Source organism: Spea bombifrons, chromosome 3 (assembly GCF_027358695.1).
Source record: "Spea bombifrons isolate aSpeBom1 chromosome 3, aSpeBom1.2.pri, whole genome shotgun sequence".
NCBI lineage: Eukaryota > Metazoa > Chordata > Amphibia > Anura > Pelobatidae > Spea > Spea bombifrons.
In genome coordinates this window covers 73,874,094-73,893,148 of record NC_071089.1, presented here as the reverse complement: position 1 = coordinate 73,893,148, position 19,055 = coordinate 73,874,094, and the positions used below count along the sequence as shown (strand labels likewise).

The following is a 19,055-nucleotide window of genomic DNA, read 5'->3' as shown; positions in this document are numbered from 1 at the left end:
AGTTTCTACGCTAGTGCTATTCCTTTTCTTTCCCTTGTACATAGATGTACGCAACATAAATAAATAATAATAGCATAGTGTAAATTAATTTCTAGACTTAAGTTTTTTTTTAGCTTATTGGCACTGTTTATGCATTTGCTTCTCTGATGCCCTCCCACTAACTGTCTGTTCCTCTGAGAATTAATGACATGCAGCCTGGATTCGAAACCTTCAATATCTCTGCTCAGGTAAACAAATCTGAAATAAATACATATTACCATATGCCTCAAAAGAACAAAGAGTCAAGAGGTGAAACTACACACATACAATAGATATAAATGTCCAATAGATTGCTGATGCTGGAAGAATGCATTTGTAAAATGCTGAGATAAAATGTGGATTTTACAAATGCCTAGTCTGGGTTCTAAGGGTACAGAGCTTTATTAGACAAAGTAAGATCAGCCTTGGCATATTTGTTCTGGTTATTGCTTGTATGTTACAAGCAAATTAGTCTTAAACAACATTAAAGACTAGTCCAACATCCAAGAGAGTTGTTGTATAGAAATCAATGTCACTACTGAGGTTCTGCATCTTAAACACTCAACTGTTACCCCATGTTTACTGCTAAAAGAAATGTACCTATTCATGCCAACAGATAGCTTTGGCTTGCTTAACCAGTCAATTATACTTTTACTACTACTGATTGAAACATTAAGTAGGTCCTTACAATAAAACAGTCTTGATTACTGGTATTTTTAGGCATCTATAGGCAGGTCAAAACTTACAAAAGGAAAAATGCATGCTTGTATGTAAAATGTAGTAACTAGAAACCACAAATTCATTTATACAAATTTACAGTAATTATGCTGGATCTCGTACAGCAGAGTAGGTCGGGTCAGAGTAGACAAGGCTGAATAGAGCTGAAGACTCGGAGGTCAGCCGAATCAGAGGGCAAGGAATAAGTCAGACAAGCCTGGTTGGTAACAGGAGAGCACGGATAACAGCCAAATCAGGAGACTAGGAGCAGGTCAAACAAGCTAGGTCGGTCACAGGCAAAATCAGGAGACAAGGAGCAATGTCAAACAATCCAGGTCACAACGGGTCAAAGTGTTCAAAATAGAGCAGCAGCACAAGGTACAAGTAACACCAAGCAAGGGTAAAAAGCAAGGGTAAATTAATATTGAAAGTATCAGGTTAAAATATGCTGCAGGTACTGAGAATGAGACACAGGAGGACAGGCAGGGTCAACCGAGGTCACAGATGCGCGTCACTACTGTAGACACAAGATTACATGACCGTGCATTCCCAAACTGGATGGACCATGGCCGGCCGCATGGAAACAGAGAGTCGCGGGACATGATATCGGGTAAGTCCTTACATTTACACATGCTACACTTAAGCATACTCATTAGCACGCACGTACACTCCCTCTCACACCACTTATATATGCACATTCATGATCGCACATTAATACAACACATACATATCCATACTAGCACAAACACTTACACACTCATGCTAAAACACTCTCTCACACCACTTACACATCTATCCTCTATCCTAAAACACACTTAGGATAGACACGCTCGTACATAGAAACGCTTTCACATACAGATTCATGTTAATGCACAATTATACATAGACATTCATGCTCACATACACTTATACTTAGACACTCATGCTCACATACATATTACACTATATGACAAAAATATGTATGTATGTGGACACCCCCAAAATAAATTTAAGTATTTCAAATTTTAAATGTGGCAGTGTCATAGTAGGCCACCTTTACCACAAGTCAGATAGTCTCCTGTCCACTCCAAGTGTTATTATTGTGATGTCGAAGCTTCTATGAGTAACAGTTTGTTTGCCATGAAGTGGTAGACCGCTCACAAAGCAGGACCACCGAGTGCTGAAGCTTGTAGTGCAATAAAATATCCTGTCCTTTGTAGCATTATTCACTACATAGTTCCAAACTGCTTCTGGAAGCAACAGGCAGCTGTACACAAACCGAAGATCATTATGCGCAATGCAAAGCCTTGGCTGGAGTGATGTACAGCATACTGCCACTGGACTCTGGAGCAGTGGAAACGTTCTCTGACCTTAACCCCATTGAACACCATTGGGATGAAATGGAATGCTGATTGTGTGTCAACAACAGTGCCTGACCTCACAAATGCTCTTTTTCGCTGAATGGGCACAAATTCCCACAGAAATACTCCAAAATGTTGTGAATAGCCTTCCCAGAAGAGTAGAGTGTTATAGCCGCAAAGAGAGAGGGCAACTTTATATTAATACCTATGGTTTTGAAATGTGATGTCCAACAATGTGATGTCCAATTCCCAGGTATGGTTATGCTGGATGTTCCTTAGTCACTGATCCTCCACTGGTACTTGTCTTCCTTATAGCATTGCTGACGCAAAATAAAATTAATATTACAAATAATTTGATTTTTTTTAATCTCCCAGAGTGGGGTTTCACAATTTGTGCCTCTTTCATCCACTGATTGCTCTCACTTTTGCCCTTTAGAGGCTTAATTCTGTGTAGGAGCTGACATAGTACCTGTTATGTGAAGCCAGTGTCATCCATCCAAGCAGGCAGCAATCACAACACTACAGTACCATCAAAGCATTAATTGACAAAGTACAAATCTCCTCTTCCTCACAGATGGCTGTTGAGGGCCTACGTATACTTCTTTTTACAGAATTGGGAGTTCAGACAGTACTTTCTAAAAGAGTATGAATTTTATTAAGTATGTCTTCCAGCAGATGGTAAATTGTTTAATTAAATAGTCCAAGGACTAGATGCACTTAAGTATCCAATTTTTTTCTGTAAACTTGCCAAGGAATGCTTTTACATATTTGTTTAAGCATGTTTTACGTCTCAGTTGTCTGGTAAATACCGGAGAGTTTAATTTAGCACTATTGATATTGAATTGTAAAGTTGTATACTTTACCAAACACATTTTTCATGACAGTGAACTAAGGTCATGCATAATGCGCTGCCAGCTTAATATTTGGCACTGAGTATTTTTTGAATGTAAAAACATGCACTTTTGTGGTGCTATCACATGGTCATTTATTCATCACTGTTTGTCACGTCTGCAATACAGCAGAAGATCCTCGCTGCAGAAATTGGGAAGGCGCCTCCTGGCGGAGATGGAGGGCCCAGCAACGAAACACCAAAGTGAATCACGGACACAGGAGCGTAGCGCAGTACAAAATCCAGGAACGAAAATAATAAATAAAAAATAATAAATTCAGGGGTCAGGCAAAAGAGTAGTCGGGGTCACGAGCTGAGGTCAGGGCAGGCAGCAAACATCAAGGTCAAAAACTAGCCGGAGTCAGAACCAATAAATAACAAAGGAATATGGAACGCTAGTGAAGGCTATTAGGCACTATCACAGGCAAAGGTGAAGTGCCTACTGAGGGTTTAAATATCCCTCTCACTTACAGGATCCTCCTACCCACCTAATTAGGGGGAGGAGGAAAAAAGATAAATGTCGCTTTAAGAAGCGACATGAATATTTATGAGTTAGCCGTTCGCGCATGCGCGAACGGCACTCCTGACGTCGAGGCGCGCGCCCCGTCAGGATCCAGTGATCTCTGCGGGGACGCGCGTCTAACCGCCGGACGGACCTGGCGGCGGCTCCCGCCAACGGAACGAGCAGGGGGCTGGACGCGCGGGCTGCGTCTCAGCTCCCCTACCACGGAGGAGGTAACACTGTTCTATGTTGTTGGTTAGTCAAATCGAAACTCTCTAAATTGTTTTAAGGCTTTTTTTTCTCATTAATCACAGATGGTATAGTTAAATTGAAATCTTTTCCCTTTTGTTCCGGAATGAGTATGAATAATTTTAAGCACATACTGGGGTTTTTCTCACAGACTGGCAATATGCGTATTGTATGTTCCAATTAATAGGAATATTTCAGATGTTCAGAACTCCATTTTGTCTGATTAAATTTGTATTTTATTTAGAATTCTAGAGGAATGTGTTGCCTTCCTTATACACTAGACTTGTGCATTCGGATTGGTACAACTTGGGAAAGGGTGTGCCTGCAAGCATTTTGCCCGAAGATAATCATGTGTGAACTTCTGCAAAAGGGTGGAGCTTCCGGTGACATCCTCTCCCTGTTTTTTTTTGCGGAAGTTCACCATGATGTCAAGTCCACAGAGATGCGGATGAAGACAGAAGACGCAAGAGAGAGAAGAGAGTGTGAGAGAGTGACTGTGCATGCCGGACAATTAATTTTGGTTACTGAAAATATGTGCAAGCAAGATCTTTATTACAACATTTGTTTTAACAACATACATAGACACATTCTATTTTTACTTAGATCTTAGATTTTAAATGTACATTATATGACCAAAATTATGTGGACACACTTACTAATGATTGGATTTAGATGTTTCAGCAACATACATTGCCAACAGTTTTCCAAAATCAAGAACATAGGCAGCTATATCCATAGACAAACATTGGTAGTAGAATTAGTTGTACTGAAAAGCTCAGTGACTTTAAATGTGCTACAGTCATTTCTGCCCTGTGCCAGTCGACCGTGGATGCTGTTATCGTAAAGTGGAAGCATCTAGGAGTAACAACAGCTCATCCTCATACACACTCACAGAGCGGGGCTGCCGAGTGCTGAAGCGTGTAAAGTGTAAACCTCGCCTGTGCCTCTAGAAGCAACATCAGCACAAGCACTGTGTCTTGGAAGCTTCATGAAATTGGCTTCATTGGCTGAACGGCTACAAACAAGCCAAATATTGCTTTGCGCAATGCCAAATGTTGGCTGGAGTGGTGTAAAGCACACCATGACTGGAGCTGGGGAAACGTGTTCTCTGAAGGGATGAATCATGCTTCTCTATGTGAAAGTCTGATGGATGAACCTGGGTTTGGCGGATGCCAGGAGAATGCTACCTGCTAAAAGCATAGTGTCTCCTGTAAAGTATGGGGCTGTTTTTTAGAGCTTGGAATAGGCCCATTTGTTCCAGTGAAAGGTAATGTTAATGCTACAGGATGTAAAGACATTTTATACAATGCTTCCAACTTTGTGGCACCATTTTGGAGAAGGCCCTTTCCTGTTCCAGCATGACAAAGCAAGGTCCATAAAGACATGGTTTGATGAGCTTAGTGAGAACTGGAGCGGCCTGCACAGAGCCCTGACCTTAGCCTCAATGAATACTTTTGGGGTGTGAATTGAATTCAGCCAGGCTTTCAACTTTCAACAGCGTAAAAAATTCAACCATCAACCAATTAATAAATACCCCTTCTCCTTCTACCCTAATATGCTCTTTGGAACACTAATACAGTCAGATATCATCTATCCTTGTATTAGCCTTTAAAAGTACTATTAAATGCTTCAGTTTCCGCAACAAGACTCCCGCATTTGTGATATGGCTAAGAATGTATCTACTGCTGCCTCTTTTAGGTTTGATGTGATGAATATTGATTTATAAAGTTCACCTGAGTTTAATCTCTCTATCCTTTTTACACAGGAACTTTTCACACGCAGTAGCCTATTTTTATCAAGAAAATTACATAATGGTGGGATTGTTTCATAAATTTGTTGCATGAAGTACATGGCAAGATAAGAAGGAAATTTGTGGTTGTGCCCTAATGTTATATATGGATTGATTTGCTACTCTTAATGTCTGTTGTGGATAGGACAACCGTTTTTGTGGAGATTAATATTAGCAGGGTTTTTTTGATTGACATTCCAACATTTTTTTTTATACATGATACCGGACTAGGGATTCAAATCGGTCATGACATTTTAAGGCCAGGATACACCTGGTGGCTCCCATTGGGCATATGGGGTTTGACATTGTTTTTGGCATGAATGTGCCCTTTTTGCTCACATATAGTTATGTGAGAGCATTTTTAAATGTTACTAAAATAAAATTATAAGCAACTATTTATCAACTTGCTATCATTTATTAATATGCAACAAGAGGAACTTACAGAGTTTCAGCCCTCGCTGGCTGTGCAGCATCAAACAAAGATCTCAATAATTACTTTTACCCTTTTACCGTTACAATTATCAGCTTGAGTAAGGAATTAAATATCTTCAAGCAGCTTGAAATACGGTTTAGGTACATAAGTAAGGACATTTTACCTTACTTGTTTCACCCAGACACAATGAATGCAATCAGTGATGGCCGTTCGGCACCGATTTGCTCGCTCTCTATACTAATCAAATACATCTTCTCTCCATGATCATTATGCCACAAAAGTACTTTTGCTAGTAAGTCTACCAGACCGCTTAACCTGATCTAATCTTTTTAGTTCTGCAGTGCCTGTGATGCTTTATGTGCAAACTGTATCCATATTTAGCAGTCAATAACTTTTATAGATGATGAGAAAAATGTAGCAATAATTTGGTCTGCAAATTGTGTTGAATATGATGACACAGCTTTCAATAGACCCAAATCTGGGACAGTACTAACAGCCAGACTTATTTCCTTGGCCAGTGTCCCGTTATCAGGACTGGGGGCATTTGCTTATGTACATACGCGAAAGATATCTCATGAAACTACCCTGTTGTGAAAGTAACATGGGGGACACAACATACATCATGTGCTTAGGATTTGTCCAGGATTAGTCAGGATTGTTGGTAAGTATAAATGGTCAATGTAGAAATAAAATGTTACATTTTGTAACTGCTGATGCTGCAACTTCAAGTAACTGGTATATTGAATAAAGTAAAGAAAGAACATGCATGCATGTTTTTTTTTCTATTCCCCACTATATTTTTACAGAGTTTATTTTGAAGAAAGTAGTTAAATAAATAACAATGAAATTAATGATATCGGAACGGCAGAGAATTAAAAAATAATAGGAAACAAATTTTCCCAAAATTATTCACATTTTGTGCTGGTCGGGGCATGAGCAAGTGTTTTTACAAGAACTTAATGGGACATAAGGGACAATGGGACAGAAAATAAACCTTTGGCACTCTGGAGGTGGTATACTATAATCCCTATTATGCATGTGCAGGTGTTATAGCATAGCCCTCGTCAGCATACAATTTGCCATACATATGGAAACAGTGCAGCTGATACTGAGCATAAGCACAAAGTGAACTGATATATGTGATACAGCATAAATCCCATTACTGTATATTGTGCAAAACACTAATGGCTGTATTCCATGGCTGTTATTATCATAATATAGAAAGCAAGAGATGGTAGTACAGCTTGAATCCCTATCTTTATATAGTGATCCACACACACACAGACATGGCACAGCATGACTTCTATCATTCTATAGCAAGCCAGACACAGATGGCGGTACAACTACAAATATATATATATATATATATATATATATATATATATGAGTAGGTGCTATATCAAAATCTAAAAAAATATATTAATAAAAAATGCAATTATATATATAGTGCTGCTCTCACCTATTTTTGTATTTAATACAGATGTTGGTACGGTATGACACCCACCATTATATGATGTGCCAGAGATAGACTGTGGTACAACATAACTCCTAACATTATATAGCAAGTCAGACACAGACGGTGGTACAGCATAACTCCCTTCACTGCATATTGAGCCAGGCACTGATGGTGGTACAGCTTAAATTCCTTAACTATATATTGAGTTAGACATTGATGGTGGTACAGCACAACTCCCATCTCCCATCATTATCATCATTTTCATTTGTATTTAATTGACTTTTCACTTTTACTCTTACCATACTCTTTCACGCTTTCTATATATAGACAACCATTCATAGGTTTGGGATCACTTAGAAATGTCCTTGTTTTTGAAAGAAAAGCAAATGTTGTCCATTACAATAACATCAAATGGATAATAAATATGGTGTAGACATTGCTGATGTTGTAAATTACTATTGCGGCGGATTTTTAATGAAGTATCTTCATAAGTGAAGTCCAAGTTTAAAAGGCTAATTCTAATGATTCTAATCATTAGAAAACCCTTTGCAATTATGTTGCTAGAAATGTGACCCCAAACTTTTGAATGGTAAAATATATGTATAATTCCCTGAGTCAAGAGACAGCTTTTAATTGCAGAACTGGCAGAACACTCCATTTTTTTACCTCTATTATATAACTAAAATTGATATCATACTATGTGTACTCAGTGAATTACAGAATTAGCTATATTAATTTATGGGGAGGGCAATAGTACCCACAGTACATTTTTGTATTTTATGAATCTGTGTAGAGATACATCTTGTATTGCTTGCTCACTATCTGATCTAACTAGGAAACTAGTTTGTATTTTTTCCTTGTGTTTTTTTAAGTAATATCATCATCTTAGAAAGGTCACATAGGCGTTATCCGAATCTCTATGAAGTATAATTTACTGGTTAGTTACGTTTTACGCTTACAAAAGATTTCCTTTTCTAATTTGATTTTTTAGATTTGTGTCTCTATACATACAACTTAATCCTATCTTGACAAGCTGTTTTTTTATGCTTCATTTTATGTAACCCTATGAAGGCTGTTAGTTTGCGGGTCAAGATGTTGTTAATTTGTATTTGATTTACTTTTAATAAATACCATTCGTTGGTGTGTAAAGATAAGCTATATTTCCTCATGTAATAATTAGGGACTACTTCAGGACTATCCACTCTCTCTAGCACCTCTATTTATGCTTTTGCCACTACTTTTGGCATCAGATGTGCACTCATAGTCTGTCTTCATCCGGATACACAGCTCTGTCTGTCAGAATAACACACCATGTCTGTGTCTGTCCAAGGAATATTAAGAGTCTTAATAGGGGTCTCAGCAAGTGGAACTAGCTATACAATAAAATACTAGAAGCATAACAAATGTAATCCACAGATTGCTTCAATCTGAAAGGGAGCATCTGCATCAGTCTGGCGGGATACTAGCTTCACTGGTGTTCTGTTTGTAGCTTTCAATGAAGCAAAGCAGAATGAATATACATGGTATGTTGGTTAGTATCATATTTAATAACCTTTAATTGTGTGTACTAAATTGCAATTTAATATTATTTGCCCTTGTAACTTTTAGCAGCGACTGCTGTCAATGATATGCGGGGACAGGATAGGATGGTTTGTAAAAGTGCCATCTCACCTTAAAACCTTTGCCAGGTTGCCATTAAAATAAACCGGGTTGTCAAACTGGAGTGACACTGCGTAAAAGTGATTTGTTAACACTTTAATGGCAATATATATAGATCTAGTTGGTCTATAAGAATGGTAACTATAGGTTTAGAGAAAAGGTGAATCCATTAGCATCCAGAAGTTTATTTTTTTTAATAGCAGTGCTGAATTTCAATCTCAAGAACAGACCTCTGAGGTCCCAAAGGCTCATGTAAATTTAAATCATTTTTCTGTGTTGGCCCAACTAAAGACTTCATTTTCTCTTGGCCTATTACAGCTACTTTTTTTATAACAGTATGCACAAAATTAAACAAATTTACAGTCAACCCAAAGATAGATAGAAGAACGGGCACCCCAGGTGGGCTAATTGAGGTTTACCTTTTATAATCTATAATTAATGTTTCTGTGTTTGTTTTTATAGTGCTTTGAATAACAGCATGATTTATGTATAAAGCTGGAAACAATGTAAATGTAATTTTTGTAAAATGCGAACTGGTATAAATGAATGACGGCAGCAGTCAAAGAATGGCTGCATCATTGACTGCTTAGGGAATTTGAAAAGGGGGTTGAATAGTGCAGCACAGTCAGCTATGGGGTTAAGTTAGCATACAATAATTGTTATGTTAACTTTTAACATGCTTTTGAAAACATATTAGTATTATCAACATAACTCATTTAGAACACAATTTGAAATGAAAAAAAAAATGATACAATGCAATGGGTTTAATTAGTCGATAGCTGCAGATTGTAACACATTTTTATGGCTTAACAAATTTCTAGTGTTGCCAAATGCTAAAAATCTTCCCAGAAATATTTTTTTTTTTTGTTCATGTGAAATGTTGCTTCACTCGTAAGTATTCATATAACAATTGGCGTGTGTCTAAAGCAGGCCACAGAAAATATGTTGTTTTTATCTGATCATAAATTCAAAGGAAAGAATAAAGTAACGTATAGTGCAATTAATGCCTTGTTCAAGTGGAACAGTAGCTTTACATTTTCAAAAAACAGCCAAAATAATTTTGTTAACAAACTGAAGAAGTGTAGATGACCCTTCAAGAGAGATAATATAATATACTGTATATTATAACAATATAAAATGGCAAACATCAATAGCACGAGATTTGCCCTGAAAACTTACTCTTAATTGAAATCTGGCCATATGTCATTCTACTGAGAGAGCCCACAAGGTATTGTGGCCTGGGGCTGCAGATCTAGGGGGACAGTAGTCACCCTCTTCAAAAACCGCTGGAAGGGCAGATTACCATTTTGGATGATCAGGCTCCCCAGTACGCCGCTGATTTCTCCAACATACCCATTCAAAGAATGGAGGCTTGCTTTAAATGGCACTGCACTCGTTTAAGTCATGGAACGTAAGGGTATGACGTCATATCTCACCACTCTGCATGTAGGATAGGGGGCATGGAGAGGGGGCTGTGGTGTGCTGCCTGGGTCTGGCTTTGGTCAGAGCCCAAGGTAAATATGCATGCATTTAACACCTTCTGTACTAATGTATATGCTCACCCGTATGCCTCCAAAGCAATTAAATAATCTCTATTGCTTCTAGCCTTAGCTATAATTTAGAATGTAAAAAAAAATATTTTAAGTAAAAATATTTTTAGTTTTTTCTATTGTTAATAATGTTTATAAGGAAATAATGTACTTTGTGTTTTTAACAGAATGGCGGAAAAGAATAGAGTACTGGGAATTAACATTCCGACATAACATAATCAAGCCCATTATTGGGATGGTATGGTCACATTTTAATTAAAATTGTGAAGTTAAATCTCTATTGCATATACACTTTGGCCCTGCATTTACTATATAATAATGTATGTATAATGCTTAAGTAATTTCCTTTACTGATAAAAAAAATAATCTATTGTTAGATTTTGATTGACAAATGGAGAATGAGTAGGAGATAAATTATCGTGAATACATGTAATCAGTATTCTGTTTACTGACTGAGACATCTGCAAATGATAGCAGGATTAAAATTCAGTGTATTTTTAGAAATGGTGTGACCTAGATGCAAAAAAAACCGATCTCTTTCTGTGTACTATACATATATTTTATATACTCACAAGAATTGATATACATTGAAAATGCACACTCAAACTGTTATGGTGGGGACAACAAAGGTGATAAAAAACACTCCACTTAAAGTTAACAAATAAGGAAACATTACCGAACACTAATTTGCATCCACCAGGCAAGCCTAAAGCCTTGTTTTTCCCATAGAAATCCTAGAAATAGATTTCTTATGACCTTTCTTGTCCCCACCATGACATATTTTGGTGTGACCCACATGCCAACCCAAGCCTTAAGCAGTAAGCCAGTATCCAACCTAAGGATGAAACAGCTGTCAATGAGTGGTGATCTGGCTTCTGCACCTCTGTCCCAGGCTTTGTTTCAAAGATGTCTAGCACAACAGACATGAGCTCTAAGGGATCCATAGATAAAGTGGATTTAGAGGCAAAAAGAGGTGTGCGTTGATAAACTGATTTGCAAATGTCTACTCAGAGTCCTGCGCACTATGGGAACTATATGGGAAAAACAAGTCTTTAGGCTTGATCATGCGTGATCATGTGAAGAGAAATATAATGAATGCAAAAATATACAGGTTTCCTCAGTAAATGGTATTACCAAACCCCTTAAAGGGACAGCTTAATATCCCAGACAGTCTCATGAAAGAAGAATGCATATTAAGGTACTTTCTGAGTACTTTAACCCCCTTTTGCAACATTTGCTGAGCCAGTGCTGATGCTGACTGGTGGGTTTCTGCAGAATCCCCCAAGCATTTCCAAAGGGGACACCATGTACATTTAAAGGGACCACTCTGCTATCATGTGCATTAAAGTGCATATGATGGCTGTAGTTTCCCCATTAAGATTCTAAATATATAAATGTTGTCCATAGTAGTAAGGTACCTTTTTGGTCAGTGTGGTAATGGCCTTCTAGCTGCTTTGAGAAAATGTGGCATTTATTTTGTGGGTTTTTTCTATATCTAATAGTGAGCCCCATTCAGTGTCCTTCTCAAAGCTCCTAGCTGTTTCATTATATAAAGTAACAAAATGTGCCTGTTGCCAAGAAAAAAATGAGTTAACATTACTAAAATATACATAGCATCATATTAACATTTAACAAAAATAGCCATATAACAAAAATGTAAATGTGGACTAAGGATTTGAGTCAATTTGGTTCTTGAGCAAAACAATAAGAAACAGAGCACAAATCCAGTTGTGCTAGGATGAGATGGTAGCTGGTCAATGTTCCATGTGCTTCAGACACATTGCAGCCCATTCCATGATCTAGTCTTTCTTGTCAGAGGTTGGAAAAATACAACTTGTATCCTCCAAGTTTCTCTACTTTGGTATTTTACTGACTCATGCAGGGATTTCACACAGATGAGTGCGGCTTGTTTTTCCCACCTCTAAAAGACCTGCCTTGTCTAACCATAAGAAGGAATTACCAGTCAGGAGGCCATTGTAATGCATATGAAAAAGCCCACTATTTGTTTGGTACATTTTTTTTTAAGTCAGTCCAAAAATAATATTATCTTTACATAAACCAAAATCCCATGGTTTTTAGTTCTGGGGAGAAGAGTTGACTGAAACCATGAACCCAAGTGTTACTGTAGAGTGCGTGTGCTCATGTCATTCCTGAATATATACTTATCACACAATCGGTGGTGTAGATATCTCCGTTATATTTAACATGCAATGTGCAAATGATTTTAATCTTGTCTATTTTTGGTGATCGCTGACAGACAAGTGAAACCTTGCAATTATTTTTATCTCTAAAGAAGAAATATATTTGTTATCTAGTGCTAAATTTAAGTGGACGATCCTGAAAATAAACCTGTTAATTCTAAATAAGTAAGAGGGATTTATATTCTCTTTATACAGGAGTGCAAATTATTTTAATTATTTAATGTGTACTGTGTCCCTGTAGGGACTGCTTCACTTCTAATTCTAGTCCACACCACCCAGGTTATACAAGGGCCACCTCCTCCTTCCCTTCCTATGAGCAGACACAGCAGCCTTCCTCTTTCCGTCCATCTCTGTTGACCTTAAACTTTGTAAGGATCGTTTCTCCACCATATATGCTCACCTCTCTATGATTTGGTGATAGAAAAGTTTTAAATAACACAGTTGCCAATGGGTATACTGGTTCCTGTTATATGGTCATAAGGATGGCCTGGGACCCTGGGCAGTGCTCCCTTTTGCACTTATCACTTATCCCAGTCTGCTCTGTTTAAAGACGTTCAAACCTACAAGAGAATAAGCTTTGCTTAATGGCAGAAGTCAGCCTTAAAGGAGCAGCCATGTATCTAATTTATGCAGTCTGCATTGTGCCCAGTTGATTGTATGTGAAAAGATCTAACATGCTAGCCTGTTGAGAGTGGAAGTGGCAAAGTTCTGACTTGTAGCTGCTGGACGAGATTGTGCTGGGATCTGACTAACGATACCAGCAGCCATCAGGAAAATACACTAGGATCATACACTGTGTTCACAGTGTCACTGCTGTTGGATTGTAAATTCTACATCTAAATATATTTCTCCAACTTTTTGGTAACTGTGTTGACCGCACAAATACATAGATTTAATTTAATTCTTGGAAATCTTTTAAAACAGTTACAAAATGGATATGTATAATGAAAATTAGGCACTTCATGTCCGTCAATAGTCAGCATTTTTGTACATGGAAAATAAGGAAGCTAATAATTATAAAATTACAAGAAGATTTTTTTCAACGTACAACATTGACTGCTTTATCAGAATGGATGCATTCGTGCTTAGCTTAAACTTTTTTTTTAAATTTCCAGATTCTGTATAATGTTTGTTGATACCAGTAGACATTTTTTTAGGACACATATTATTTTCTCATATTGCTGACCAGCACATGTGGGATGGACAGTAAAACTGCTACCTAGCAGTATGTAAGATGTATAACTGTGTGGGGTAATGCTTTACATGTGCTGATCGGCATGTGAAATGTATATGTGTCGTGGGAAAAACTGTAAGCATTCTTTTCATCTATAAGTAAAAAGAGCTGCACTGCACCATCCCCTCACCAGTCTGAGTTTTCCTCCACTTTTGACTGCATGAAGCAGCTAATAAGTGGTTGAAAGGCTCTCCCATTGAAATGGGTGGAAGTACTTTCTCCGCATGCGTGGGGGGTGTCATTAGACCAATTGTTACTCTTCTACCAGTTCTGGCTGCCAGTGAGTATTGCATGTGGTGTGGCTAGCCGAAGAACTGTTGGGCCAAATACATATCCTACAAGACAAAGTGTTGAGGGGCAGGGGGTGGGTAGTGTAAATGCATGATTCTGCTTTTAATAAGCATTGAAGTGCATACCATGGCTGGAGAGTTCCCCTTATGTACCTGCTTCCATTAGCTTTCATTGGAACATTTTTTAGAGGTTGTTGTCTAGATTCTCCCCCTGAATTTGATTTTAGACAGGTTACTGATTTGCAAACAGTGCATTTCATCTCCATTCAATCCAATTAAGGTTAAGATGGGTCATTGAGTCCTACTCAGTATATGTATTAGAATAGTTGTAGGTTTTATCATCCAGAGCTGTTTTTGGTGGTTGATCTACTGTATTTAAACCTTTGCCCTTTCCTTCTAGTAGAATATTTAAAAATAATTTTAAGTACCTGGTCTCTTACAATTTCTTTCTGGTTCTGTGCAGGTTATGTGGGTTTGCAATTTGTGCCGAAAACAACAAGAAATTTTGACAAAATCCGGAGCATGGTTTTTTGGAAGTGGCCCACAACAGCCATCTATTCAGGACGGAGCGCTTAGCGATACAACTACTGGTGCCAGCTTCGAGGCACCAAGAGAAAAGAAAGCAAGACTTCAAGAGAGATCACAGTCTCAAACCCCTCTAAGCACTGCAGCAGTGGCAGGGTCACATGAGACCTCAACTTCTAGTTTACAATCTGATAGAAGCAAAGGATCAGCATCATCATTACCATCTGCAGTTTATCAAGATACGAAGGGTTCATCAAGGTCCAGAAGTGAACCACCTAGAGACAGGTAAGATTTACTTGGAAATTATATCTACTGTTAAAGCAGCCTAGTAAAAATATGATGTTACAAATTGTTAGACATACCACCATATCTGAGAAGGCTTTCCACAAGATTTTGGAGTGTTTCTGTGGGAGTTTTTGCCCATTCATCCAGTACAGCATTTGTGAGGGCAGACTGTTAAAGCTGCAAAGGACGGACCAACTAGATATTAATGTCTAAGTATTTAGAATGCAATCTCATTATATTCGTGTTGGTGTAGTGGCCAGGTTTCCCAATACTTTTGTCTGTCTATCTATCTATCTATCTATCTATCTATCTATCTATCTATCTATCCATCTATCTATGATCGATCTATCAGCCAAACATGCACAAATTAAATACAGAATATTCAAAAGATATAACACTCATTTCTTAGCAAAACAAAACACAAGAATGCTGATAATATTAATTATTTGACTGCTATCCGCACCAAACACCATGTTTCCATGACCAAATGCATCAGTCGCGCACTATGACATATGACTAATTCGTAACATTTAGATTTTTCCAGAGATGTGCCTTGCCCTGTATAGCAGTGTTAAAACACTTCATCTGTTCCGAAGATCCCACTTGGGTTCTTACTATATAATACCAGGGGGCTGTCATCTTTTATTAAATGTATTGTTTTGCAGTGATTGTTATCTTTTGTTGAATATTTTCAGAAATCAGTGCATGAGGATTTACTGTTCTGTTTTTAAAACATTGTTTGAGAATTTTATGTATTGAAAAAAAGTTCGGAGAAATCCAGTGCTGTTGAACATGTCTACATTTTCAATAATGAATGAGTGATTCGAACAGTACTTAGAATCTTGGGTTTTATTGTTTAGAGTCAGAGTGATTTATTGTTGCCAGTTTTATAAGCAAATTGGTCCCATGCCAAGAAGTTCATACGCCTGCTCTGCCAGTTCTAATGCTAATGTAGTACACTCCTGTTCTGTGTCAGTTACTGTGGAAGTGACTTATAATACTTTTTGGACACTTAGAGTGGTTTTGCAGAATATAAAAAGTACAAAATAACTTGACATACATGTAAAGTTTTCCTGGTAACTTTGTTCTACATTTAATAGGGGAATTGTGCATTGTATCAAGGAGTTATGATCTTTATACACATTTGCTCACTTTACTGCCACCTTCTGTTAGTTTCTTACCAGTGGTAGCAGTATATTCATGTTACATTATTATTATTATTATTATTATTATTATTAATAGTAGTAGTAGTAGTAGTAGTAGTAGTAGTAAGCACCAACAAATTACACAGCTGTACAATTTAAATGGGGTGGTTAAGAAAATGTAATGAAATACATACAGACACATCAGGAGTTGAGAACCCTGTCGTAAACTTGCTATCTAGCTTTATGGTGCTTTTACACAAAGTTCCAAGCAGGAATAGTGGGCTTAGTAGTATGGGTAGTAGCTGTCCTTGTGAGTATAGTGGGTATATTCACTAATATGATTACCTATGTATGCATATGGTAAACATAAACAGTTTTTGTATTAGCTGTATTTTGTTAAGGGAGTAAATGAGTAAACAGAGCTCCCCCTGTTCATTTTATGTCTGCCCTCCGAACATGGGTTCTCCCAGGGCCGGCCCAACAATGGAGCCGAGTGGGGCAACCGCTCCAGGCTTTTTTTTTTTTTTTTTTAAAGCGAAAGAGAGAGAAAGGGGCTTTTCGCTTACCAAGCTGTCACTACCTGCTCGGCGCCTCTCTCTCTCCTCTGCGGCGAGTCTCCCTGTTCGGTCTCGGTGCCGGCTTGTAATGCTGAGTGCCGAACAGGGAGACTCGCCGCAGGACTGCTGAAAGCAAGGTAAGTACAAGGGGGGTGGAGGGAAGAGGAAGGGTAGATAATGGGGTGGGGGGCGGCAGGGACGGAGGGAGAGGAAGGGTAGATAAGGGGGGGGCGACATTTTGCCTTGGGCCCGCCCTGGTTTCTCCCCAAAATAGTTGGCTAGAAACACTGACATACTCTGACTATCTGCTGAAGTAACATCAGTGCCTATTCAAATGTAATGAAGATATGTTTTGCTTGAAAAATGTTGGGTGTTCCCAGGAACCAGCAAGTCATTGTTTGTTTTATTCTGTTTATTCCCCAGTGAGTGTCAAGAAATCATTGAAAGAGTATGGTGTTCTTTCTGTTGTTGTTGTTTATGGTTGTTTTTTTTTGTTTAGGAAAAATCAATTTAATGTACATTTTGCTGCAAATTTTTATTTGGGATTTTCAAAACTGTGAACAATATCTGTTTTGTTTCATGTCATTGATGCTGTGTACCTAAATCTATTCTATTGGCCGTTTGTCTAGGAAGAAGATTTCAGAGCAAAATGGAAAAGTCCAAAAAGGGGACCGCAAAAGAGTACAAAAATATTTAAACCAACAGGGTGATGGATATATAGATGAGCATAAAGAGAGAAGGGAAAGTAGAAGACCAACAAAGGGGAGATCACAAGACATTCCAGAAAAACTGGAGGAAGGAACAAATTTAGATGAAGACCAACAAAGAGCAGAAGATCAGACACGGTATATGAGTGACCCCAATTTAGCAAGGTACCCTGTGAAGCCACAACCTGAGGAGCAGCAAATGCGCATGCATGCCAGGGTTTCAAAGGCACGCCATGAAAGGAGGCATAGTGATGCATCTTTGCCACACACAGAGTTAGAAGAAGCTGAAGTACCTGAAAACACACTAGGGAAGAACTTGCAAGCACCTGGAACTCAGGACAAAAAATCAGCTATGGATAATCACCGCTCAAATTCTGTTGACCGAAATGGAGACGGAACGGGTTACATGCCAAAACAGGTGGCCAACCACAGCCCACCAAGCCCTAGGCACAGTCCAGTTCCAACAGAACATTTAGAATCTAAAAACCATGATCCCTTCAGAAAGCAAAGCCGTTTAGATCCCAGCTCAGCACTTCTTATCAGGAAAGCAAAGCGGGAGAAAATGGAGACAATTTTGAGAAATGATTCTCTTAGTTCTGATCAATCAGAATCTGTTAGACCTTCCCCTCCTAAACATCATCGATCTAAAAAAGGTGGAAAGAAAAGGCAAATGTCTATAAGTAGCTCAGAAGAAGAAGGAATATCGACGCCAGAATATACCAGTTGTGAAGAGGCAGAAATAGAAAGTGAAAGTGTTAGTGAAAAAGGTAAGGTAATGAGCCTGCGTGACTCTTCTGGCACAGATCTGATTAAATTGCTGCCTTAAAGTGTTTGAGTAGCTCACAGGGAAAGAGCATGACCATACCACGGAATTCATGGGCTCTGGCTACCTGGAGCCTACCCTTGCAGGACTTGGCCAGGACTGCCCACTGAGGTTGGTGGGTGGTCCTGCTGATGTCGCAGTCGTTCCTGCTGATATCGGTGGGTGTTCCCGCCGCAGTCAGAGGGCATTCCCGCTAACATTGCGGGAATCAGCCCCCATATAAAGGGGAACTGGTCAGGGAGTGGGTCGTGCCAAGACCCAGCTCCCCCGACCCAGAGAATTCTGGTGTCAGATCCTGGAGAGTTCTCAGGTATGACCATGACACAGATTCTAGTCCGTCATCTGATAATCTGTTCTAGGTACAAATGTGCTCCTGGTGGAATTTGATTATTAAGGGCTATCTCAAATGAATAACTTCCAAAACAAAATTATGTACACACTAGTACATTGTATTGTAGGGATAATAATGAACAAAAATATTTTATCTCTGACCTGCAAATGTATAATTCAAAACAAGATATCATACAACATTAAATAGCTGCCATAAAGTTTTTAATTAGTCAGGAGAAAATTGTAAATATGAAGAATACTAAAAGTTAGAGAGTTTAGTGAAAATAATGAAATTAACAATTAGAAAAGGGGTCAATGACTATCAATCATTATAAGACTAGAGTGATCCCATCCTT

At 38.4% G+C, this 19,055-nt stretch overlaps 1 protein-coding gene across 1 annotated transcript in view; it reads left to right on the top strand.

The window, feature by feature from the left end:
* RIMS1 (regulating synaptic membrane exocytosis 1) overlaps positions 1-19,055 on the top strand; it is a 157,603-nt gene that overhangs the window by 47,852 nt on the left and 90,696 nt on the right. Inside the window, exons 4-5 of the mRNA XM_053461071.1 lie at positions 14,791-15,137; positions 17,469-18,313. Coding sequence (XP_053317046.1) covers positions 14,791-15,137; positions 17,469-18,313 — 1,192 coding nt within the window. The remainder of the gene's footprint in view (positions 1-14,790; positions 15,138-17,468; positions 18,314-19,055) is intronic.